Raw genomic sequence first — 27860 nt, forward strand, 5'->3', positions numbered from 1 at the left:
TGAAGAAAATAAAATCCACTTGCATTCTGTCATTTAAAAAACATTCAATGGACGTTAAATATATGAGCTATTTTAAGCATTATATATATCATCATCTAAGATCTCCGGATGGACTTAAAAAAAAAACAAACGAATTATTTATGTGGTACTTACCAGGTACAAGTGCTTTACATATTTTCTACCATTTAGTTCCCAGCAGTCTACGAGATAGGTACTATTATTATGCCCATTTTATAACTGTGTATGTCTAAGACTCCACTGAATTTTGAAAAAGCAATAGAAGAAAAGTTTTAGGTGAGTTTTCTGAATAATTTAAGTGATAGGATTTAAATCAACTGCTGGATTCAGTTCTTTACATGTCTTTGTTATTTTATATCTACTGAATTGTACTAACTTTCTAAAAGGTAAATGTTATGGATGCTGTCAATGGCAATTTCTTTTCCTTTGAAAAGGAGGTAGCTGAACTCCTGAAGTTCCCTTTCCTCCCACTGCAGAAAGATTTAGTTCACATTTACTGAACGTCTTCTCTGTGCTAAGCGTAACATTTATAATAGAGAAGAACCGTCTTTACAAGTGGAACTGGGTGCAGGGAAAGAGAGAGAAGTATAATTTATGTCAGAATTCTATAACTGTAAAATTTCACATCATATTTTATTTTAATTATTCATGACAATGGGTAATTTTTAGGAAATAAACTAAATTTGTCAAAGCACTAAGCTTTCAAAATGTTTTCGTGAGGCTCATCTAAATCTCAATTTCAGAAAAAATAAGAAGATAGCTATGGATCAAAAGGTGCAAAATATGACCAACAAGTGTCTGTCATCATCTGAGAGAGGAGAGCGGGTGGCTCTTACAGCCACCACCAAAACATAATAAGCTAATAACAGAACAAAGTTTTATTAATTTGACATTTGTTATTTCTTTAAAAAATGTTATATTTTATTTCTCTCTCTCTCTCTCTCTCTCTCTCTCAAATTACCAGATACCGCAGATCATTAAGGTGAAAACTGTAGGAGGCTGGGGTAATTAAACTGATAAAGGCTCACTTGATTTCAGTTCAGCTGTGGAAAACTGACATGCATTTAATCAAAAAGTTCCTCAAGAGCAATGCAGAATTACAAAGAAGGCTTAAAAAGAGAATACATTAAACACAACCAAATCTTTCAGCCTAATTGCATTATTCACAGAAAGCACTTCATGCCTTATTCTTTTCTGAGCTTAACTTTCCCCCCCCTTCCCTAACCCTCCTGGATGCATTCCCACGAAGACATGGGCACACTGACAGAGAGCTCGAACTTCTCAGTTGTTGGTTTCATGCCATTAACTGCAGGTAAATAAAACTCTAAGACACTTAACAGATGTCTAAACCTTCAGTATATGATTAACCTTGCCTTGTGTACTTCAACAGGAGCTTCTGGGACCCATTTGGCAGCCTCTACAAAGAAGGGGAAGTAGAAAAGCCAAGAGCTGCACATCCACCTGGGTCCCAAGACAACCTGACACTCAGCTACCCCCCACACAGGCCATTTTGGCCTTACCCTATTTCAAGAATTATTTGGGGGCTGGGGGAGAAGAGGGTCTACCTGAAAGTTAGTTTGAGGACACATTACACACAACACCAGTGGGGAAGCATTTTCATGGTTCTCCATTCTCAAGATCTCTTAAGACACAAGACTCTGAGAAATCTCATGAACATGTCTCGCTTTTATAAAGTACTTCGTCGTTCATAAAATGCTTCTACATACGTGGTATTTTTTCTTCGTTACTGCGAAATGAGCACTACTACTGGCAACTATCACCTCAGGTTTCCGACGACTCTTCTCTAGCCTACCTCAATGCAGAAAGGATCTTCCTTACTGCATCCTGCACCACATCCTTGGGCGAGATGTCGAGAGGGCCCACGGCCACCTGCAGCAGCTGCTGAATCATTCTTAGAGGCAGACCGTCCAGACACATGGCCACAGCTTGGTCATGAAGTTTCCCTTTCTCGGATCGGGACAGATCATAGAGGTCACCGTACTTCCGCAGTGTTTCCTGCAAAGATATGGCATGCAACACCGGAGTATCAAACAGGAACTCAGTGTGTCCACATGTACGCAGTGAAGCATATTTAGAAGATTCTCAAACCCCACACTGAAGAACAGGCAGTGGTCAGTAAGAGCGTGGGCTCCAGGGGCACCAGGCTTGGGGACAGATCCTTGCTTTACCATGTAGTAGTCTGTGGGCCTTCAGTGGCTGCAAAATGAGGAGGAGGACAGAGATTCTTGCGAACAGGGCGTGTCGTGAACATTAAATGAGAGAATATAAAAGGCCCGTAGCACAACGTCAGGCCCAAAGTAAAGCTCATGAGTGTAAGTTTATTATTGTGACTGGGCCACAACCACGTGACAGCTCAGATCTACAACCACCAGCTGCACAAACCCAGGTAGTACACGTGTGTCACCTGATTTAATGCTTCTAAAAATCCTGCAAAGAGTTTTCATTAGCTCCATTTTGCCAAAAAGTAAATTGAAAACCGAAAATGTAAAGTAACATGCCCAAAGTCACATGGCTAGCAATTCGGGAAATGAGGATCAGAATCCAAAAGACTACATTTCCCGGCCCCCATGCCACACAGCCTGCCCCTCTGATAACGTCTGTAAAAACCAACGTGACAACAAATAATGTATGAAACAGGCCACAAGCTACTGTTTTTCATCATACCAAACACGGTCACTTAGGGTAAAGAATGCTTTCCAGGTTCTGTATAGCTTCTCAAGTAATCTTGAATACGCTCTCTTGTCTTTCAGAACCACCATGTAAAATCCAAACTTTAGCTGGATAGTTGATGATATTAAAGAACTGCTATTAATTTTTTTTATCGTGATCATGTTCTAGTGGTGTGTTTACATGTATCCTTTAGAAACAGATGTGCAAGTATTTACAGATAAAGTAAACCAATGACCGGGATTTTCTTTAAAATAATCCACAGGAGCAGGGTGAGGGTAGGTGGGATTATGCATGAAGTAAGAGAGGTCATATTCTGATCACTGGTGAATGACTGCCCTGGGAGTTTAGCACACGACATTTCATTTTACTCTTCTCCCCGCTGTGAAACTTCTAGTAACAGAAAATGCCCGTGAGTGCAACAGGGCAGCTACTCGTATGCGTCCTGAGCAAGAGGGAACCGAGGCACCACAGGATAAAGGCCTCTCGTTTAGACTGCACTCACCTAGGGTACAGGGGATCTTCTTGCACTGGGTGTACAACTGAAGAGGTTAAAATTAAGGTCTGAACTTAAAAGGGACAAATGTATGAAGCTGAAAGTGATTTCCAGTGTTTGCTATGAAAAGCACCTGAATAAAATCAAATAAGGTCCACTTTAGGGACCAGAAGTGTCTGCTATTATGGACCATCCATGGTCTGACTGAACGGCATTTGCAAGCAGCCACTGTACCTTTAAATCACAGCCGAGCGCGAACAAACGGCTGTTTCTGTTAATCATCCCCCCGACCTCATATACATTGTTCTAGTCACTCAAAGACAATACTTGTTCCAAGGAGAGGGATGACAATTCTCCAGATTTGAGCACCGTATATTTAATTAAAAAAATAAGACAAGTATTTAATTTTTATACTAATAAGTATAATCACTTTTACTTGAAGAATTCAAATTTTACCCTAGTTCTCATAATTATGGATTATAGCACTGTACATGTCAGTAGGATAAAATCCAGACTGGTAAAGCCAATTTGTTCCCTGCAAAGCCTTCTCTATTGCTTGTACATCATTTAATGTGATTCATTAGACAGGCTAATAGCACTGAAAAATACAAAATGAAACAAAACTGCTACAAACTTTTGAATTCTTCCCATATTTTCCATGAGCGCTTTGCATTTATGTGTCTCATACAAATTTTGAAGTCTTCCATTTGTTCATTATCTGAACTGCTCTCCACCGACCCACCTTTCTATCAAGAAGAGCTCTCCACAAGCCAAGAATACAATTCAATCAACATGTACGGTGTGAGAAAAATAAAAGAGGAGATTAGTGGCCACTTAGAGCTTCATTTACCATCAACATTAAATGGGCAAATGCAAAATTACTTAGACATCTAAACATTGTTTTCACCTACATGAAACCATTTACTGATTGATCTGTCAACTTCTCAGTTATGGAAAAGAATAGCTAAAACTCTCTGGGCTGGAACGGTACAGAAGAAAAACTACAAAAGCTACAGAGGGTTTCCCCGAGCTGTCCTCACACACTGGGCCTCAGGTTTCCTCATGGGCAGCGGCTCCGGACTCTTGTGAGAGTATTTTCTGAGACACCATGAGAGTCTCAACTGGAAACCAAGTAGGAACAATTTTACTAGCCAAAATAATTTATATCAATAATAAAATGATATTGGAAACATGAAATACAAAAAAATAGGACAAGTGCATATAACTGGAAAAAAAAAAAAAAAAAAACCTGTTGAAGGAGGTACAGATGGCTCTTTCTGAATTTTTCTGAAAATGAGGGAGAAAAAAATCTATCATTTTTCAGTTGAGACAGCAAAACACCTACCAGCTTGTCGGGCTTGCAAACCACTGTCCTGATCGTTTCTCAGCTTCAGTGACCGCTCCCTCCCCAGGTACCCAACCTGAGTTCAACTCAGGGTTCTTTCCCCCATCCTTCCCACCTCCTCCCTGCCAGAGATTAATCCTGATAAGTGGCCTCAAATCCCTTTCAAAGAACTGAAAACCAAATCCACAATCAAGATGTAATGAAGAAGCTAAAGGATAAAGGATGGAGGACCATTTTTAAAGACATCTGCAAGATTGAAAACCCTAGCAAAACCACTAATATGGCTTGAAAGGAGAAATGAAAGCGGGTACTGATGTTATCTGAGTGAGTGAGCATGGGGAACAAGTTTTCACTTCATTACCTGCTCACTATTCTTCAGAGAAACAAGGAAGCTGTGGTTGAGGGTTTCCAGGTGAGCAAGTGATTTCTCCAGATGATTCAGGGCATCTGCATAGGTCATTTTAGAGTCACTAGCTTCTTGAATGTCCTCTTCCAAATTTCTTTTCCGCAGCTTCTCAGTAAAATGTTTGACTGTCTGAATAGCCTTCTTAGTCATCTCTTTACGTGCTTCCACAGACAGCTTCAACACAAAAAGGGATTGAACAGTGAGACAAGCCAGCCCCACGTTATCAGAGACGGCATATTTAACAAGGGACTAGTGAGGCAGAGAGAACCAAAGTGAAATGTTGGCATACAACTTTAACCAGTGAATAGGCTTTTGTTATATTAGCTTTTCTTCTGTGAGGAAAACAACAACATGAGGGACCATATGCGCTATTAAACTAGTAAATATAGATTTTTTTAATCTAATATGCAAAAGTAGGCAGTATATGATGAAACTAGCATTCAAACAGAGTCCTGATTACAGTGAAAAAAGGAGGAATCATTTCTACAACCACAATTACCAGTTTTGATAATTTACTATAAGGAAATAATTTAAAAGAAGAAAATAGTATTGGCATGAAGATTTTAACTGGAATAAGACTATAAAATAACACCTCAAAAGCAATCTAATTGCCTGATATAAAACAAATGGTAACTAACTTATGATAAATTACTAGACAGAACATTATGCCATCATTAAAATTAGAAATTATAAAAACAGTATAGCAATTTGCAAAGTGCTTATCATAAAATTTTAAATTTTAGGCATCAGAAATCATAAAACTGTCTACATTGTGCTTATATTAAAATCCAAACTAATCCTGTGTGTATGGCTGAACACAAATACACACACACACACAAATATTAGTGACTATTGACATTAACATGTTGGGATTATGAGCAATTTTGTTCTCAACTTTCCAAATTTTCTATAATACTGTCATATTCACTTCTGTACTTACCAAATATTTACTGAATTCTGATATGTGAGAGTCATTTTGTTAGGCATGCAGGAATCATATTTTTCTATTATTAAAAATATTAAGCTTACTTGGCCTGAAGTCTGACCATAACCCATCCTGACGGAGGCACCACACGTCGGTCAGCCACGTTGGGCCTTTTCAGGCCCCACTGATTTGTGCTGCTTTGGATCCTAGATTTAGCCTCATGTCAACTACTCAAGCCATTTTTACTATAGCCTTAAAAGGGCGTTGTGTTAATTTAAAGAAATAAATAAAATAAAAACAGATAGAGTCCTAGGGCAAAATCTTATCTTTACTATTATTTCTTAAAATCAGTTACCGTGTGTCTCTGGTTATCCTGAAAAGTACCACAGGCATCAAAACATGGCATCAGTGACCGTACTCGGAGGCCAACCCCTCCCAACCTCCCATTTCCCACCAGCTCCCTCCAAGTCACTCTACACAGAACTCATGTTGTGTAATGCAGATGGCTGACATCTTCTTCATCCCATGTTCATATGGGTAAAAGGTAACTTTAGGAAGTACTATTTCCACTGAATTTTAACTAAGTGTGTGCTTTGCAAATGCAGCTTCAAGTAAGCTTTGTGGCCAGATTGCTACCTCCAAGCACTCATGGCATACAACAAAATCAGAAGCCCCCAACTGACAGGCAAGTAGTTACATTATTCTCTTCACTTGCATACACTGTGAACTCTTTTCTGTGGTGGAGAAATAGAAGATAATAGACCTTGCGTAGTTCATAGCCCTCCTTACTTCGCCCATCATGTGGATGGAAAGACTGAGCCCCAGGGAGGTTGTGAGATATGCTGGGGTTCCTCAAGTAAGAGACAAGAGTAAAAGCCAGCATCCAGGTGCCTTGTTATGGAGCTGGTGCTGCCCTTTCCCCGCACATCGCACAGCTTCCACTTTGCCGTGGCTACCTCCTCACAGGCTCTGACAGAGCGATGATGGGTGCATGCTGGCTGGGTGCTCCACAGAAGCAAAGACAAATAAGAATATGGCAGAGTGAACCCTTCCTTTCTATTCACTCATATTTGTCTCCCCAAGAAAGACAGGTTTGGGGAATATTTGGGTATACCAGCTGGCCAAATGTCTATTCCCTCCTAGCCTATTGAGGGCCATGGAAGAATTTCAACCACAGACCGGCAAGAGAGTAGGGATAGGGCGGGCAATTCACACGTGCAGGGAGCAGCGTCCTGGGAGAAACAGCTGGTCTCCATACCCTGGGACAGGTCCAGATGTGGTCTTGGTTGTCCCAGTTTTAACGTACCATTGTCAACCACCCCTGGAATAGCTGGTAAGTAGGAAGAGCGCTCACCTCAGATAACTTGTGCTTAATGTTCACTACTGGGTGACTAGACAACTTGACAACATGCTTCAAACCTTTGTTTCTTCTGTGTGAAATGTGAAAAATCTCATCTAGTATGCAATGTCCTTCTGAGAATTTAAATGAGATAATATATAAAATAAGCTGAATTGTAATTTGACCAACTGATACAATACACAGGCCATCTTCTACCGGTTAGTTTTTTTAATCTTCCTAATCAATTTGCCACATAATCCCTTCTAGAAAAACCTTTTCATAAGCTCGGAAAATTCCTTGGTATGGTACTTCAGGACTTTCACAAGCTGGCTCCAAGCTAACCTCTAGTCTCAAATATAATTGTAGCCCCCATTCCAAGCTCCATATACATAAATTTGTCATCATTCCCTGGGGTCACTAGGTATCTTGTCTCAGCAAAATGCTCTCTCCTCTCTTCTTTGCAAGGCACATTCCTACCCGTTTTAATACCAAGACACACACAAGTCATCCTGGACTCATCTGTTTCTTCAGACTGGCTAGTCCATCAGCAGATCTTCTATTCCAACAAGTGCATCATCTACTGGCTTATATACATGGAAACTCTAACTGCCCAGCAATACTGAGTCTAGGCCTCACACTGATGTTTGTGCTTTCCTAGAACCTGCTATGGAATGGCCACAGAATGGCCACTAGGGGCAAGTGAATTTTCTGGGAGTTTAAATTACTGGACCTCATCACCAGTGTTGTCAGAAAAGGTCCCCCCACCCCTTATGTTTAATAATCTTTCAGAATAACTAAATAACCCAAGAGTTACTAAGAATATAGAGTGTAAACAAATGCAACCCTAAATTAATTTTCCTCAGGGAGCTGGGCCTGTGTAAGAGGCAGAATGATATTATGATAGAAGATATAAGGACTGGGCATTTTGCTTCATTGGACACTTAAGCTTTTCACTCTTTACTTTATAAAAACAGGTCTGTCACTGAAAGACTATAAGGTGAGATTAGGAAATACAAATTTCGGGGCACCTAGGTGGCTCAGCTGGTTAAGGGTCCAACTCTTGATGTCAACTCAGGTCTTTATCTCAGGGTCATGAGTTCAAGCCCCACATTGGGCTCCATGCTGGGCATGGAGCCTACTTAAAAAATAATTAAACCAAAGCTGGCGGCATCACAATTCCAGACTTCAAGCTCTATTACAAAGCTGTCATCATCAAGACAGTATGGTACTGGCACAAAAACAGACATATAGATCAATGGAACAGAATAGAGAGCCCAGAAATGGATCCTCAACTCTATGGTCAACTAATCTTGACAAAGGAAGGAATGTTCAATGGAAAAAAGATAGTCTCTTCAACAAATGGTTTTGGGAAAACAGGACAGCCACATGCAGAAGAATGAAACTGCACCATTTCCTTACACCACACACAAAAATAGACTCAAAATGGATGAAAGACCTAAATGTGAGACAGGAATCCATCAAAATCCTTGAGGAGAACACAGGCAGCAACCTTTTCAACCTCAGCCGCAGCAACTTCTTCCTAGAAACATCACCAAAGACAAGGAAGCAAGGGCAAAAATGAACTACTGGGACTTCATCAACATAAAAAGCTTCTGCACAGCAAAGGAAACAGTCAACAAAACCAAAGACAACTGACAGAATGGGAGAAGATATTTGCAAATGACATATCAGATAAAGGGCTAGTATCCAAAATCTATAAAGAACTTATCAAACTCAACACCCAAAGAACAAATAATCCAGTCAAGAAATGGACAGAAGACATGAACAGACATTTCTGCAAAGAAGACATCCAAATGGCCAACAGACACATGAAAAAGTGCTCAACATCACTCAGCATCAGGGAAATCCAAATCAAAACCTCAATGAGATACCACCTCACACCAGTCAGAATGGCTAAAATTAACAAGTCAGGAAACAACAGATGTTGGCGAGGATGCGGAGAAAGGGGAACCCTCCGACACTGTTGGTGGGAATGCAAGCTGGTGCAGCCACTCTGGAAAACAGTATGGAGGTTCCTCAAAAAGTTGAAAATAGAGCTACCCTATGACCCAGCAATTGCACTACTGGGTATTTACCCCAAAGATACAAATGTAGTGATCTGAAGGGGCACCTGCACCCCAATGTTTATAGCATCAATGTCCACAATAGCCAAACTATGGAAAGAGCCTAGGTGTCCACCAAGAGATGAATGGATAAAGAAAATGTGGTATATATAACAATGGAATATTATGCAGCCATCAAAAAATGAAATCTTGCCATTTGCAATGACACGGATGGAACTAGAGGGTATTGTGCTAAGCGAAATAAGTCAATCAGAGAAAGACAAGTATCAACTAATCTCACTGCTATGAGGACTCTGAGAAACAAGAGAGAGGATCATAGGGGAAGGGAGGGAAAAATGAAACAAGATGAAACCAGACAGAGAGACAAACCATAAGAGACTCTTAATCTCAGGAAACAAACTGAGGGTTGCTGGAGTGGTGGGGGGTGGGAGGGATGGGGTGGCTGGGTGATGGGCATTGGGGAGGGTATGTGCTATGGTGAGAGCTGTGAATTGTGTAAGACTGATGAATCATAGACCTGTACCCCTGAAACAAATAATACATTTTATGTTAATAAAAAAAATTAGATTTTGTAAAATAATGTTAAAGTGCCTAAATTGTTCTGCTACTCAAAAAGTATGTATTCAGCATCTATTTTGTAGGCCCTGTGGAAAAATGAGAGAAAACATGAGCCAGACTCAAAGAAATCATATTTAGTGTAAGAAATAAGATGGTGGGAAGGGGAAGAAATTGAGGAGTCATCCCTGACAGCTGCGAATCTTACTGGGTCTACCTTTGAAATACATCCAGACTCTACCCAGTTTCCCCCATGTTCATGGCCACCCCTCGGTTCTGAGCCACATCGCCTCTCTTGTACTGTGACGGTTCTAACTGGTCTCCTGCTAGCAGAGAGCACAGTGCTCACCAAACACAAGCATTCCATGGGCCCCACCACAGCTGCCAATCCCCTGCGGCTACCATGAGCCATGTTCCAGCCAAGGAAATCTGAGCAGAGGAGACACATTTCTTTTGTGAGCCAAGGCAAGATATAACCCCCATGCATCATGATCCAGTCTCCATTCTTTCCCAGCCACGGCACTGAGGAGTGGGTAGGTCCCAGATGGCACCAATACGAGAGACGGTAGAGCTTCCATCAGCCTGGATGCTAAGTGGCTTTGTGGTAGAGAGCCCTTTACAGTCTCTTACTGAGTTAGGAGCATGAAGGAACATTAACCTTCGTTGTGTTAAGCCACTGTGATCCTGGGGCTTACTGGATACTCCAGCATTACCCAGGAGCAAAGTGATATTCTAAAAACATCAATCTGACCATGTCACTCCTCTGCTCAAATCTATTTAACAGCTTCCCAATTCACTAAGAGTAAAACTCAGCCTTCAGTGCCCTATGAAGCCCGCTATGATTTGTTCTTCTCCCCACCCTACCTGTCTAATCCTTCTTCCTCCCTTTCCCGACACTCTTGCTCCACTCTAGACAGACGGACTTCCATGCAGTCCCTCTGTGCCTTTCCACACGTTGGTCCCTCTGCTTAAGATGTTCTCCAGGTATCCTCACGGTCGTTCCTGAGGACTTGGCACAAATGCCACCTCATAAGAGAGGCCTCCCCTGACCACTCTATAAGAGCTAGTACTCCCTCCCCCTCTTAACCGGTGTCCCTCTCTCTCCTTACCCTGTACTGACATAATTACGTTTCCATGTGCTGTCACTGTTATAGTCCCAGAACCCCGAACCCAGAATGGTGGCTCGTATATAACAACTGCCCAATTTGTTGAATGTGAAAGTGAATTAATGTATGAATGAGCACATTGTAAAAGGGAGAATAGCAGAAGCAGAGCTGCAGAGGTGGGAAAGCCTGTGGTATACGGTACACGTGTAACCACTAGGGAGCGCTGCAGTTAGAAAGCGCAGAGGTCTAAAGGGCCCTGTGGAAAATACTCCGGCTTGACAGGCCAGATGGCCTCTGTACATGGTCTTTGGCTGGTTGGTTTTACAATCCTTTAAAAAGGTGTAAAAACCAATCAGAGCTAAGGGCTATAACAAAAACAGGCAGGGGGCTGAATCTGACCTGTAGGCCAAGGCTGGGTGACCCCCTGATCTACAGTATTAAACAGCTATAGTTGGAGAGGAGAATTGAGAATAAACTGTAAGTGGCCTTGAGTACCAGGCTGGTTATGGAATCTGAGGTACAGGAATTAGAAACCACCGAAGGCAACCCGTATACTGAGGATTACAATTATATAAAAATGCCTTATTCAGTTCCCGTTTAAAAACACACTGTCGAAGAATCTTATTTTGATGAAAAATATGAAACTGCAGGTATCTGAGTAAAAAATGTCATTCTTTCTCAAACCTCCCTTCATCTGTCGCTCCAGAATCAGTTCAGAGCTCACACGTCTGGAAGCATCCCTGACATGATCTCCCCAGGTCATAAACCACTCACAGACATTTCTAAAGCATTCTGTGCTTACTTTTATCAAAGAACGTATCACATCACATTCAAATCACCCGGGTACTTGTACATCTCCTTGTTTAGTCAAGGAGATCCTTTAGGGTAGAAACTGTGGTTTGTTTTTTTTTTTAAATCTCTGTATTCCTAGCTCCTAAACAATGTCCAGCACATCACAGACAAGCAGAAAATAGCTGCTAAATCACTCAGCTCTGATCAACATTGGAGGGGAAAGAGAACCGTTAGAAGTACGAAGAAAGTGCTCTCAGTGTGTTCCTAGAAACCTGTGGTCCAGACTGGGCCAAAAGACTCCAACTTACCACGGACCCGGCAATGTCCTGTTCCTGTGAGAAGGTCTTTGGAGACGAAAATTGCAAAAGGATATTTTAAAGGACCTGAAACCAACCAACCAACCAACCGGGCTGGTCGTGCCAACCACAACCAACCGGTACGTGTGCCAACCAACCAATCCGACGCGTGCCATCAGCACACCACCAGTTGTGGAGAGGAGGCCGCGCAGAAGAGACACAAGGACATTAAACTAGTGATCACTTTGAGAGTATTCATCTGATACACATCCAGTGAATACACGCTGTACATTTGCCTGTGGGCTGGGTGCCGGCAACACAGACAAAATTCAATCAGGTCCCTGCCCCCGGGAATGTGAAAGGCTAGTCTGAAATAGAGAGAGAGAAAAGACATGACAAAGAAGCATATCCTTACAAAACAGCAACAGGGTAAGGAGGAGGCAGGGTAGAGGCCTCAGAAGGGGAGCTTTGTCCCAACTGGAAGTGAGCGGCTGGGAGGCCGGGAGACATCTGCCAACGGCGGCCACTCCTGAGGGGAATCCTCAGCAGTGAGGAGGCAGGAGGACAGGAGAAGCATTCCAAGAGCCACCAGGTCAAAGGAGCAAGTGGGGAAGCGATTCGGCTGGCTTGGCTGGAATAGAGTGTGCAAGTGAAGGGCCTTCAGGAAACAGGGGGGAACCAGCAGTGGTGACCACACGGAGGGCCTGTCTGCCAGGCTGATGGGACAGGGCTTTACCACCATGACTGGGAAGGCGTGACCGGAAAGAGCTTAAGCAGAAGTTGACAGGATCAGTACTATCCTTTTCGGGTCATGGCTTGATTCAAAACTCACCAAGACAACTTTCCTCATCTACAGGTTCCTTCAGGCTGATCAATTTTACTCAGCAGATTTTTTTTTTTTTTTTTAAGATTTTATTTATTTGAGAGAGAGAGAACACGCTCGCAAGCAGGGGGCGGGGCAGAGGGAGAGGGAGCAGAAGCTTCCATCTCTCCCTCCTCCTTTTCAAGCACAGACACTTCCCCGCTTACCACATGCTAGCCCTGGTCTTGGCACAGAAGATACAAAGGTAAAATAAGACATGATCTCTACCTGGGAAGAACATACATTGTACTGGGAAAGCCACACTCAAAAATAAGCACTTATAAAATGTAACGAGTATAAATGAAGGATGTGGGTGCACCAAGAAAAACGGTCTCAGAAGGGCAAGGAAGTCCTAACAAAGTAGGTAATCCCTGAACCAGGACTTGAAGGATGAGCAAGAATTCATGTGGACGGAGCGGGTGGGATGGATTTCGGGCAGAGACAGCAGCACGAGGACTTTAAAAAGGCTTTTATAAAAGAGGATGTTCTGGGCCTGTAACTCTAGAACATCTGAGGGATAGAATACCTCGCCCCAAACCCAGCAGCTCACTACCTCAAAGAATCTCTGGCGGTGGGGGGAGGGGGTGCAGAGCAGCAGCTAACAGTGTATTTGGGGAAAAGAGGAAGAAGTGTTTTTGAAAAAGAGCAAACAATCCCAGGACTCTGATGCCCCACGGTGCCCCCCCCACCCCGTTGCCACGAAAAGCTAGACACCGCCCTCCGCCAGGCACACTCCCAGGCCAGACCCAGACAGTCACCGTGCTGGGGGCGAGGAGAAGCCTGTGGGGGCACCAACGGAAACTGTGTGTGTGCTTGGGCAGACTGTCCTGCAGGGGAAGAGATGCAAAGGAGGGATGAGGTTGGGGTCCCCAGGGTGCTAACACATTCGCCTTTAGGTCAGTGGTCTCCAACTGGGGTACGGGTGCCAGGAGCACGATGCAAAGATTTTTTGGAGGGCACACCCGTGCAGATGGTTGTAAGGGAATCCATTTCTAAATCTTCACCTTCTCCAAAATCTGTCCTCAAACTGATCTTGAGAACATTCTGGAGGTCAAGATGTCAAACCTACTCTCTTTCTCAGCTCACCTTTCACATAGGCCTTGCTCCACTTACATAAGAAAGACATGCATCACATTCTTTCTGAATCTGACTCTGCCACATCATCCTGGAGTCTAGAAAGTTCCAGAACACACGACAAGGGACAAATGAAAATACTGGTGTGTGACAGGACTACAACAACTGGATAATGAATATCTTTTTGCATGTCACAAGGTCTCCAGTTCTTGTACTTTCAACCAAATTTATGAAAGATCTAATTGAGTTGTCAGTTGATAAATCATTAAAAATAATTTTTAACAATAGATCATGATGTGATTTTTTGGCTGATAACTTGGGAGGGCACAAACCTGAGGGGCACTGCTATGGCAAAACTCCCTCCCCAACCACTGTGAACAGGGTTTTTAAATATTCATATCTACAAAAATGTAAAATGGAAACAACGGATGTTGAATGCAATTTCAATCCAGCAATAAGTAACACTCACCAAAGAGCACGTAAACTAATTAAAAAGCAATGTTTAAAGCCCTATGCATCTCATTAAGAGGTATATTTTAAATACAATTTTAATTTTAGGATCCCTATTTATCAAAAGTTCACACTTCTATGTTGTTCTGATCAAACGTACACCTGAAACAATAACTCAATACAGAATAATTTCTTTAAATATTAGAGCTTTATGGTCACAAGAAAAATTTTAAATGTTAATTTCTTGTATAATGATTTTTGATGCAGAGAAATGACTTTTAAGCATAAAAACACTGCACTGTGCTAAAATTACATGAAGGTGAACTACGAAAGTCCTGCCACAAAAACCACTCTGCTCATTTGCTCACTGACTCCCGAACTCTTTCACTAAGGGGCATGACCAAACTCTAGTGGGACATCTAGCAGCTTAAGGCTATGTCTCTAGGATGACCACAGTGTCTCTTAAGATTCCTTCCAGTAGAATTTACTGTTTGTTCTAGCCAAAACCCAGAGATAGGCCAGTAGGCCCCTGAACCCACTCTTAGAGCAGTAACTTTGGAGGGCTTGCCATTCTAAATCCTTTCTCTGCCTCTTCCAGATGTAAATCTGCTACCACCCAGAAGGGTCACCTGGAAGTATCTCTTTGAAATGCAAGCATTCAGGAAGACTGCCCTTCCTCCCCATTCCTGTGGGAGGGTAGAGCACCCAGCTCTAACATGCACCACTATCTTCTGTCATAAAGACTCCAGAAGCTTGTTTCTCTTCCAGGTCGGTGTCAATCAACAGATGACCCAGTCCTATGCACCAACCCCACCCCCGCCCAGGCAGGGCCTTTCCAGCCGAGCCCTGAAAGTCTCCTGCCTTTTGTTTCAGAGAAGCTGAACTCAACGAACCTGCAGCAGCTATCACGAAATAAAACCTGTCTTTACTGCCTTTAACTAGTGCCCAGCTTTATTTCTCTTTGACAAAACAGAGTACAAATCGTTTGAGAGAAAGAAAGATGCAACCTTTCTAACTGCTAAAGATGTGCTTGTTCTTATACTTTTTAAAGGGACGGTGGTCGTTATCAAATCGCTATATTATTGTAGATTACCCTGATACAAACAAAGCTACCTAACAGTTTTACTTTAATGTCAACAATTAAAATATAAAGAATTACCTCATCCTTTGTACCCATTTAATATTATGATGCAAAAATCTTAGATATCAAGGGCTACAGTCTGAATGTTTGTGTTCCCTCAAAATTCATATGCTGAAATCCTATCCCCCTCCCCCTCAAAGTGATGGCATTAGTAGGTGGGGCCTTTGGGAAGTACTTCAGTCACGAGGGTGGAGCCCTTGTGAAAGGGACAAGCGCCCTCCACAAGAGGCTCCAGAGAGCTCCCTGTCCCTTCACTGTGTAAGGACACAGGGAGAAGGTGCCAACCGTGGACCAGGAGAAGGGATCTCACCAGAACTCAACTATGCTGCTGCCTTTATCTTGCACACTATTATCTGAAGTGTGATTTTTTAGACCACCTGCATTGAAATAACTGAGCATTACTTCAAGAATGAAAATTCTTGAGCCCCCGTTAGACTTACGACTCTGCGTGTGGCATTGGTGGGAAGAAACGTGTCTTTCGCAAAAGCTTCCCGTAGTTAATTCTAAGGGCAATGGAAGTGTGTGACCCATGACTGAAAGCTCTGGGGACTTTAAGCTTCTGAAGGACCCAATCAACTGGCTGACGGTGAATGGGAAGGTAGCTGAGGGGCAGTAAGAGGTCACTGCAAGAGCCCAGACAGGTTGGGGGGGTGGGGGGTGGGGAAGGGGGAGATGAAAGAAGGCGGCAGTTCTGAATTTAGATGATACATATAACAGAACTAAGACATCAATATGCTGTCCTGGGCTAGCTGCCCGAGTATGCACTTCCCCCGATATACGCAGCCAGGTGCCTATCAGCAGAACCAGCAGGTTCCAAACCCTTTTGTCCAAGACCCAGAGTAAGAAGCACACTGCATAGCAAAACTCAATATCTATATCTATATATGAATATATTAAAAACAAACAAAAGTTTCCTGAAACAATACAACCCCTACTGTGGTGAGAGGCATACTGAGAGTTTCTGATGTTAATCTACCGTCTAGTCTTCTTGGTTTGCTTGTTTTGAATGCCGATCACAACACTTAATTACAGGACTCACTAATGGGGTATAACTCCGTCTGTAAAACACCTGCAAAGCTGCTCCAACAATAACAGGATGACTTGCAGGGGCCAGCAAACGTCAAGGACACAAACGAGGTATCAAATTGTCTAGGTTAGATTTAATTGACTTCATTAAAGAATTTTTACATTAAAGAAAAAATCACTTTATTTTTTACCGGTGGCACACCATTAACTTCTATATGGATACTGAATGCTGCATATATGTTTTATTTTTATGTCTGCTTTCCTTACTAGATTATGAGATCCATCAGAACAGGACCCATATCTTATTCATGTTTAATTCTCAGTACTTAGACAGCATTTAAGCACGGTTTTTATTTTATTTTTTTAAGATTTACTTATCTCAGAGAGAGAGAGAGAGAGAAAGAGAGAGAGTGGAGGGAGGGGCAGAGGGAGAGGGAGAGAGAATCTCAAGCAGACTCCCTGCTGAGCGCAGAGCCCAATGTGGGGCTCGATCTCATGACCCTGAGATCACGACCTGAGCTGAAACCAAGAGTCAGATGCTTAACCAACTGCACCACCCAGGTGCTCCTTTAAGCACTGTTTTTAAATTACAAATATAAAATTTTATAAAATAGTATCTTAAGTAGTATACAACAGAAAATGAAAACTGAGAAGTCTTAGAAATTTTGCTTTAATATATTGTTAACTAGAATTCAACCACAAAAATAAGAATTCATGTTTTGTCACCTTCAATTATATACTTAACAGAAAATCAATGTTATAACTTTGTTTTTTTGCTGTAACCATCAATTGCTTATACAATAAAAATGAATGGCACAGGACAGAGGCCACTTTATCTCTGCCTTTTGCCTTGTAGACTAACCACAGAAATGTTATTATTCTTTAGCAAGTGCCAATGGCCCCATCTTTTTCACTATTCACTTTCAGCAGTGACATAAGCTAATACATTCCTAAGTTTTTCAATAGCTTGAAGGTCACCTTTATCTTAATAGAGAAAGACATGAAGAATGTTAGAAATGAGATGAAATATTACTGCAATCAGTAATGAATACTACTATCCATTGCTGTTGTGCATATCCAGGTTTTAACAAGATCTAAAAGCACTCATTCAATTTTCCATTTAAAAATCTTTTCCTATCATATGCATGCATTGGAATCACAATACAAATTGTACTTAAGATCATTCTAAGTAGATCCACTCTATATCAAAACCAAATGTGAATCTGAAAATCCAGATCTTAATCCAACACTGAAAGCTACAGAGGGTCATTCAAAACCAAAACTGTTCGCTAGAGCTTTGAAATTGGACTAAAAAGAATTCAAACTTTTTTTTTTTTTTTTACCTTATAAGTAAGAATAAAACAGAAAGAGCAATAAAGAAAAGCAGAAGGGGAACTGAACAATACTTGTGTATCTACTTGCACCGAAATCTTTATATATGTTATGTTATTTAATCCTCACCATAGTTACTCATGGTACATGTTCCAGATATTTCAGGCATCTCCCTTATACCCACTCAATACCACGTGTACCAAGAGCTGACTGAGCATCTGCGGAGGACCCACTCAGTGCTGCTCTGGGACTTAGAGCTAGATTGTTCAGCGGGATCTCACTCCTCTCACCACAGTGTTTATTAGTTCGGGCAAATCCAGATCAAAGCCAATCAGTACCTGGTGATCTTATTAGCAGAAAACTTAGAATTTCTGTTTGGTGCCTGTGGGGAAGCTTTCTCACTCTATCTGGCTGACGTAAATTAGGAAGCAATGCAGCCCCAATTACTTCCAGCTATCACACTGAAGCAAAGAACCCTATGATGAAGTTAACACCATAAGACAGCAGTGAAGAGAGATGGAAAGAAATTGGTTCCTTGATGACCGCACGTTGCTGGATCAACCAACTCTGAAGTCAGCCCCACCTCTGGACCTTTCAGTTCATTAGCCAGTAAATTTTCTGGTCAATTAAGCCAATTTAATTGGATTTTTTATTTGTGTCTAAAAAATTCTAAAACTAATCTATATTTATATAGTAGTAATTATTGTTCCCCATTATACAGTGAGGAAAACTCAGAAGATAGAGTAATTTTCCCAAGGTCAAGCTGGATGAGAACTCAAAAGATCTAACTACATAAACCTGTCTCTTTCTCCATCACTATGCTACCATTAAAAGAACTTAAGATGGTGTCTAAGATCCATCAATTTATCTCAATTCAATATGTTGAGAAGCTACAATATTAATATATGAAACTCCTCAGATTTCCCTGGGTCAGTGGTGATTTAAAATTGCTTTTCTCTGTTCTCCTCATGAGAATTTTTAACATCTGCTCATAGCTGGTATCAATGTCTCATAGTCTTTACACATACAGGTGGCATTAAAAATCCCTCATCAGAGCAGGTATACTGGACAAAAACTGGTTATACTCTGATTAAGGAACTTTGCTAGGTGATTCAGTGGGAAAAAAAAAAAAAGGTTAAGTAGTATGTGGAAATTCGTCAAAAGAGGTTTATAAAAATGCACTGTGAAAACAAATACATACAGAGAGCCCGGGTGGCTCAGTCGGTTAAGCGTCTGACTTTGGCTCAGGTCATGATCCCAGGTTCCTGGGATCGAGTCCCGCATCGGGCTTCCTGCTCAGCAAGGAGTCTGCTTCTCCCTCTGCCTCTGCCCCTCTCCCTGCTCATGCTCATGCTCTCTCTCTCTCTCCCCCCCTCTCTAATAAATCTCAAGAAAAAGAAAGAAAACAAATACGTACGGCACACACACCTGTGCTATCATAACTGTCACAAATCAAGTGAGTTTGCTGTCGATGCCTTACCCAGATCCATCATCATCTCCCTGAAGACACTGCAATGACTATGGACAAAAAGGCCACTTACTGAATGGGGGAAGATACATGTATAGGATTTCTCTGATAAGGGGTTAATATCCAAAATATATAAAGAACTCATACAATTCAACACCAAAAAAAAAAAAACCACCCACAAATAATCTGATTAAAAAACAGGCAGAGGACCTGAACAGACATTTTTCCAAAGAAGATATGCAGACGGCCAACAGACACATGAAAAGATGCTCATCACCAATCCTCAGGGAAATGAAAATCAAAGCCACAGGGAGCTATCACCTTACACCTGTCAGAATGGCTAGTATCAAAAAGACAAGAAATAACAAGTGTTAAAGAAAATGTGCAGAAAAGGGACCCCTCATGCACACTTGGTGGGAATGTAAATTGGTATAGCCACTATGGAGGTTGCCCAAAAAGTTAAAAATAGAAATGCCATATGATCCAGCAATTACACTACTATTTACCCCAAGGAAAACAAAAACACTAATTTGGAAAGATACATGCACTCCTATGTTTGCTGCAGCATTATTTGCAATAGCCAAGATACGGAAGAAACCCAAGTGTCCACTGACAAATGAATGGACAAAGAGGATGCGGTACAGATACCCAATGGACTATTACTCTGCCATAAAAAAGAATGAGATCTTGCCATTTGTGACAACATGGATGGACCTAGAGGGTATTATGCTAAGTGAAAAAAAATCAGAGAAAAACAAATTCCATATGGAATCTAAAAAACAAAACAAATGAAACAGACCCATAAATACAGCGACCTGGTGGTTGCCAGAGGGGGAAGGGTGGGGGGGTATGGGCAAAATAGGCAAAGGGTTCAAGAGCTACAAACTTCCAGTTAGGAAATACACAAGTCATGGGGATGACAAGTACAACGCGGGAAGTACAGTCAATAATCAGTACCTCTGTATGGTGACCAGTGGTAACTACACTTACTGTGGTGAGCACCCTATAATGTACAGAACTGCTGAACCATTATGTTATCACCTGAAACTAATACAACATGGCATGCTGACCACACTTCAATTTCAAAAAAAAGAAAAAAAGATGCTGCAGTTGTCTTCACATTGGAGTTTCCCTGTCCCCAGGCTGGTACCTTCTGCTCCTTCTCCAGTCATCAACAAACTGATTTTTCTAAAGTGAAAATCTGACAGTGTCACTACTTGGCTTAAAATGTATGTCTGATCCATGACCTGGATGAAGTCTAAACTCTTTAGCCAGGGACATGAGTTTTAATTACCAGGCCCTTCCTTATCTCTAGAGCCTCCTTCCCATGCTTTCATTTATACCATATTTTTTGTAGTTTACTGAAGGTACTAGGGTTTTTTTTTTTTTTTTATGCCTTTATTAAAACTGCTAAATCTGTCGGAAATGTTCCTCCCCTTCTAAGCCTTCCCTCCGTGCTACTCATGACAAATATCCTCCTTTATTAGGACTCAGCTCAAATACCTCTTCTACTCTGGGACCTTTCCTGGCTATACCCCAGCCCTGCTGACCCAATTATTAACCATGTCTACCTTGCTTTTTCCACATCACGAATCATGTATCAAATCATCAGTTATGAATCTTTCACTAACTTATCTGTTGACCAGCTTCATCTCTGAAGAGTACCCCCACTGGCAAGTAGGCAAAAACAACTAGCATCCTGGGGGCGGGGGCAGTTAGACCAGGGTCTTCCCGCGGGTACCAATACTCACAAAAGCAGTAGGCACTAGCGCAGAGGAGAGGGCACGCCTTTTTCTTCCAAATTCCTTTGCTGTATAGGCTAGAGAAAGTATTTATAGACTAGCAATTTGGAGGTAAATCTGTGTGTAAGTTTAAAAGGTCCTCAAACGAGAGGATGGAGTGCACGGGATGAACAGAGAATGGAGACGTAAAGGGAGCCCACATCACTGAAGATCTACAGCTGCACGGTAAACTCAGAACTGAGAAATCTGCCAGAAAAGAGCATTTCAGGAGGGAGGTTATTTTCAGACTTCTCTTCCCCGCTTTTTTTCATGTTAAAAGATGCTTTGGTATTTGCTGCACGTTATTCGGAGGTTGTTTATTTATTCCTCTGTCTTCCTCACGATTTCCACCCGCCGTGGATTTAGAGGCTGCATGCTTCACAGGAAGGAGTGTGCACTCCTTCTTGCACGGATTAAAGGGAAGGCCTGCAAGGGCTGCAGAAACACATCGGCTTGGTGTCCGGCCAGACCCCTCCTCGGGAGCAGGGGCAACCTCATTTTTGATCGGACCGGCCAATTTTCAATCTCTGTTACTAATTATTACTTTAGCCAATTTGAAATAATTTTCCAAGCACCCACAGAGAATGAGTTTTCGGTTTGCCAGTCAGGCCAATAATCATGATCGCCCCAGAAGGGCTTTTGCAGCCAAATTTTTCAGGCAAGGTTGCTAACAGAAAGCAAGATCTTGGGAGCAGGCCTCTATGTAAATCTTGACTTTGCCACCTTTAGCTCACAAGACACTGGAGCCGTTCTTCAACTTCCTTAAGATTTAATTTTCTTTTCTGTTAAAATGGTGATAAAGTACTCCCCAGGGCTGGCTGGACTGTCACAGAGCAACGTTACAATATCATGCTCTTCTTTCTCTTTTCATCTGTTTGGAAGGCTGGATGTGAAGAGGTAAATGAAGGCAACTGGTCCACCCCTACCAGTACTTGGGTGCAGCCTGGAGGTCTATGGGAGACTCTGGAAGGAGAGATTACCTCCCCTTACCATCACGGGGGGGCCCTGACAGACATTTAAGAGCCAACTCTTAGACTTCTACATGTCCCAATATTCACAGTGAATGCATGTCTACGATCTTCCTTTGAGGAAGCAGCCAAAAGGGGCCTGTTAAAGATAGGGTTTCTGCTTGGCAACAAACTTCTTCATAATCGGACCATAGCTGATGGGACCAGGGACCAGCACTGCAGCCAGGGGCAGCCACAGAGGCTGGACGATGACCTGCTGGGTGTCTGAGAATTCTGTCCCACAAGGCTGCTCGACGCTGGATAGTGACACAATCAGAAAGGATCCTGTCTGGGGCAATTTTAATAGGCAGTGTATGTTTGGGGTGGGGGGTGTGAGTGAGTGTAAGAGTGCGGGGAGGAGGGCAGGAAGTGCAAGTGAGCAGGTTTGCACCTCCAGGTCATGACTTGTGAGCTGTTCACTGAGACAGTCTCCCCTCACTCACATTCTCCATGGACACAGCATTCTTACTGTAACGCCCACTAATGGAAGTAATCGGACTGGGTAGTGGGGTGCGGGGCGGGGGGGGGGGGGGGTTGCTCCTCACAGCCTGAAAGAAACAAATGATCACAGAATTCTAAAGCACATTTGCCCGAGGAAAGAACTTCCACATGCCTGTCCTCCCTTCAGTGTCACCCAATGCCAACCCCAGGCGCAACACACAGCTTCGTGCTAAGCCACGCACAGGTGTACAAGTAAGACGGACGGAGCGTGAGGAAAGCTGAGGCTGATCCCCTCACACCAATTTATGCCTTCAAATGCTTCCCAACCGGAGCCATTTCCAGGTTGCTGGCCCCCCAGAGGCAGTCCGGTTTGTCTTTCTAACGACCTCCACCCGCCCGCCGGCCTGTAGAGACATAACGCTATCAGTTTTAAGGCGGATTATTTAAAGCATAGTAACAAGTGAAAATAAATTTGTAAAACAGAGCAGTTTTTGTATAAACAGCATGTTTAGCACAAGGTTTCAGACTATGACAGACTTCAATTCAAATCCTGGTTCTGGCACTTAAATGCGAGCGGTCTAGGTAAGCCCTTAACTCCTCTGAGGCTGTTTGATGATCTGTCAGACGGGGGCGCATCATCGACCCCATGGGGTTGATATGGAGGGTCTGGAAGACGCTGCATGCAGTAGCTCCTGGCACTGCCCAGGCTCTCAAATGCTACCTCTCTCTCCCCTCCTCAGACTGTCCTTCTCCAGCCCATGCGCTGTGCACTGGTGTCCACGGGCTTCTTGCTTATGTGTCTTTTGGGGACTCTTCATAACACAGGCCCACTCGGACCAAACTCTCCAACTTCCTAAAGGTAAGACAGACTTTTCATGGGCTCATGAACCTACAAAAGTACTTAATTATGTCCTGGACTTTACTTATTTCAGCTACAGTGACCTTTCCTCTCAGTTCCGAGAGCAGAACTGTGTCATGCAATCAATGTCAAATTTGGAACCAGGAGACTTGGGTGTGAAAATGGGATTGGACACTTGCTCCTTATTAAAACTTGGGACAATTATCCTTCAGGAATCTGAACTTCTGTGCTGGAGATGATAATGCATGCTCAATTTCCGCCCCTACAAGAGATCTGTGAATATCAAATGATATAATGTTTGGGGAAATTATGACACTCAAACTCCGTGATCACTTTCATGCTGCCTTGAATTCTTGGCTCTGTTTTTATGCATGTTTGCCTTGTGTTCCTAGATCATAAGCTCACTGAAGGCAGGGATCGCATCTCACATTTCCTTTGGGTTTCCTCCACAGAACTAACATAGGGCTCAGTATCAGCAGCAACAACATCATTAGCAGTGACAGCCAACATTAATTTTAATATGTACTACTGCCCAAGCATGGTTCAAATCACTACACTGGTATTGGGTCATTAGGTAAGAAACCCTAATATTTGTACTTCATCATATAGAAATGGCTGAACTGAAAAAGAAAGAATTCTAGTAAGTTTTATGAACATATAAATCTCATTAAGGATAAAAACAGGCATCTGGCAAGCGGAGGGCAAACAGCAGGGTCAAGTATAGGGAAAGCCAAGGCACTGGAGGGGAGGTAGGTTTGTCCAAAACATGCAGATTCTAGGGATGGGAGACTTAGTAACATTTTGAGAGCTCATAATTAGGGTTATAATTAAAAACTGGGAGAGGCGCTCATTAAAATGCTGGAGGTGGGCAGCATTCTGACTACATTTCCCCATTTTCCCCACTCTCTTAAATGATTTCTGCTTTGTATCTTCTCCTCTCTCAAATCTCCACAGTCTTTCCTTTATACTCACACTCAGTTTTCTCTCTTTGCCTCTTTTCTGACTGAAAAAATAGAAGCAGTGAGAAGCCAATGACCTCCATCTCCTACCACCGCACCTGTGCCCGTCAGCTCTGCCTCCCTCCTGCTATCATCACGGGAGGCCGACAGGGATGCTGTCCAAGGTCAATCGCTCCTTCTGGGTTCTAGGGCCCGTCCACTCTCACCAATTACAGCAGAAATTCTCCCCTCTCCTTCCAAAAGCATTTTTTCCATTCATTACTAGGTTTTTTCCATTAATGAACAAAAAACTGTTAAATTAAAAAAAAAAAAAAATCTTAGAAGTCTGTCAGTCTTTGTTGGTTCTTCCTTATCCTCAAATCTTAACGTTGGAGTGCCCTGCAGCTTCATCCTCTGCTTTTCTTCTCTACCTACTGGCTCCCTCGGGAATATTATCCAGCCACCTGGCTTTGACTCCTCTCTATACACTGACAATTCTGAACTGTTTTTCTGCAGCCAACTTCTCTGTTGACCGGATTCATATACACAACTGCCTGTCAACAGCCTGACTTGGATATTTAAAAATCATATTGATATTTAAAAAACAAAAAAAAATCTTTACTTCGAGATAACTACGCGTTCACAAGACATCACAAAATAGTACAGACAGATCCCAGTTACCCATGACCCAGCTTCTTCTGATGGTGACATCTTAAAAAGTCACATCAATTTTAATATTGCAACAAACTCCTGACTACCCCTCCCAAAAGTTATTCCTTCCCAATCTCAGAAAATGGCACCTCTATATAGTTGTTCACAACAATACTGATACCATCCTGTATTAACTTTTTCCTCACATCTCACCTCAAATACATCAGCAAATCCCTTTGGTCTTATCTTCCAAATCAAACCAGAATTTGACCACTTCTCACCATTTTTACTGTTACCACCCAAATCCAAACCACTCTCATCTTTTATTTGGAAAACTGCAACTGCCTTCTAAGTGATATCCTTTCTTTCTACCATTCCTCCTAAAATATTTTCCAGACAGCAGAATAATCCTGCTAAAATGCCAGGCCCGATCAAATTCTCCAAATGGTTTCTCTCATACAAGGTCCTGCTCTCCTGCTACCTCTCTGACCAGACCTCCTCTCCCATGCTCTCCTCTCTCATTCCCCTTCAGCCATGCTGGCCTCCTTGCTGCTCCTCCAGCATGCTCCCTTGTCAAGACTTTTCACTTCCCCATCCATGTTACCTTTGATAACCAAAGAGCCCATTGCCACCTTACTTCCTTAAGGTCTTTGCTTGAATGTTACTTTCTCAGTAAGTCTTCTTCGACCATCTTACCTTAAATTGTAGCCATCCTGCATCTTGAGTCCTTTCTAGGTTTATTTTTCACTTGTATTGATTGCCATTTCACATGTCTGAACCCACTCATTCTTCTTTATTGTCTGGTTTCCACCTCTCCCTAATGCATGGTTCCCTAAGGCCACAAGTGTTTGTCTATTCTGTTCAGTGCTAGATACCCAGCACTGAGAACAATTCCTGATACATAGTAGGCACTGATAATGATTTGTCCATGTTGTATAACAAATTACCCAATTTTAGAAGCTTAAAAATGTATTATCTCATAGTTTCTATAAATCATGAATCTGGGTGTGGCTCTGGATCAAGGTCTCTCCTGAGGTTATAATCAAACGATTGGCCAGGACTGAGGTTTCATATGACGGCCTGGTTGGGTGGCAGGAGGAGATCCACTTTCACGATGACTCACATAGTTATCAGCAGCCTTGGGTTCTTGCCATATGGCGCTCTTCACCACATGGCAGCTACATTTCCCAAGAGTAAGTCATGCAAGAGAAAGTGAGAAAGAGCACCTAAGAAGGAAGCCACAATCTTTCTGTGACCTAATTTTTTTTTTTTTTTAAGATTTTATTTATTTATTTGACAGAGAGAGATAGCGAGAGCAGGAACACAAGCAGGGGGAGTGGGAGAGGGAGAAGCAGGCTTCCTGCCAAGCAGGGAGCCCGATGTGGGACTCGATCCCAGGACCCTGGGATCACGACCCGAGCCGAAGGCAGACGCCTAACGACTGAGCCACCCAGGCGCCCTGTAACCTAATTTTCTAAGTGGCAACCCATCATTTTTGCTGTATTCTGTTCACTGGAGGAAAATCAATAAATCCAGCCCACATTCTAGGAGAGGGGATTACACAGGGGATTAAATACTGGGAGGCAGGGATCATTAAGGGCCATCTTACAAGCAGTCTTCCCCAGCACTCAATAAATATTTGTTCAATGAATGAACAAATTAACCAATGATGTATACTTGAAAAAAAGAAGATCCTAAGCCAAATGGGAAAATCAGATTGACTTCTGTAGGAAGTTATGGATTTTTTACTCTTAATAAATGGAAAAAGGGCAGGTAGGACAAATAATCAACTTTGGAAGTATAAACACCATGTAAAACCTTTAAAGGGGGAACCTTTCCTTTCGTTAGAGTCTTGTAATAGATGGTCATTTTTCTCAGGACTATCTATATTTTATTTATATATGAGTAAATTATGTTACATCAAGTTTCAAAAACTGTATTCTCTATCCTTTAAGTATTCTCTGTTCCCATTTATTCTGTGCCTTTGACAGTCATAATGGGAAAAAGAACCCAATTCCTTTTTAGGTTTTCTCTTCTATGCTTATCTCCTAAGCTCCTGTTTTTTTGCATTTTTGTCAAGATAGGATATGCTTATCGAACTAAACTTTCACTCTGCGAAACAGAAATAGTAGTTCCTTAAAAGCAAAGGCATTCAAGAGCAGGAATGGAAGGATAATGTTTACATCTATAATAATATGCACAGGCTAGCTGAAAGTCAGATGAGAGTAGTATATACCGCACATTTGAAAATCTTGAAACAAACGCTACTGGGTATCATTATTAACAAATATACAAAACAGAAGGCCTTCAATAAATGTTGATTATGTCTTCCTTCCTACACACAGCATTTATTAAACCCTTAAATAGTACTTTTTATATTAACTTATAACTCATCTGTTACACATGCATACATTTGTGCCAATCAACCATGAGCTTCTCAAGGGCAAACTTGGCAGTCTTTTTTTACAGCACCTAGAACAATGGCAATGAAAAAGTACTCACATCAACATTTCCTGAATGTATCTGGCACGAATAAAACTCATTCAGTTCAGAATCAAAGGAGTCAAATGATGACTAAACCAAAACCAGGTATCAATGGGAAAAATACTCATGAAATTAAAAAAGAAGAAGAAGAAGAAGAAGAGAAAGTTAACATTTAGTCATCTTGTAACACTGAGGAAACATTTTATAATATTTTCATAGTTGAGGTTAGTATGATTAAAAAGTAGCAACAGTGAACAACATAAAATTGGGGAGGAGGGGGCTAACACATAAGTATA

At 42.1% G+C, this 27860-nt stretch overlaps 1 protein-coding gene across 3 annotated transcripts in view; it reads right to left on the reverse strand.

The window, feature by feature from the left end:
• Nucleotides 1-27860, reverse strand: part of NBAS (NBAS subunit of NRZ tethering complex) — a 317946-nt gene that overhangs the window by 45395 nt on the left and 244691 nt on the right. For all 3 annotated transcript variants that reach the window (XR_013441601.1, XM_078055983.1, XM_078055984.1), the window contains 2 exons: nucleotides 4909-5127; nucleotides 1832-2034 (listed from right to left, as the gene is read on the reverse strand). Coding sequence is in view for 2 of the 3 variants with exons in the window: in XM_078055983.1 (XP_077912109.1) it covers nucleotides 1832-2034; nucleotides 4909-5127 (422 nt within the window). In the remaining variant the exon portion in view is untranslated. The remainder of the gene's footprint in view (nucleotides 1-1831; nucleotides 2035-4908; nucleotides 5128-27860) is intronic.

The sequence above is a fragment of the Halichoerus grypus genome, chromosome 10 (assembly GCF_964656455.1).
Source record: "Halichoerus grypus chromosome 10, mHalGry1.hap1.1, whole genome shotgun sequence".
NCBI lineage: Eukaryota > Metazoa > Chordata > Mammalia > Carnivora > Phocidae > Halichoerus > Halichoerus grypus.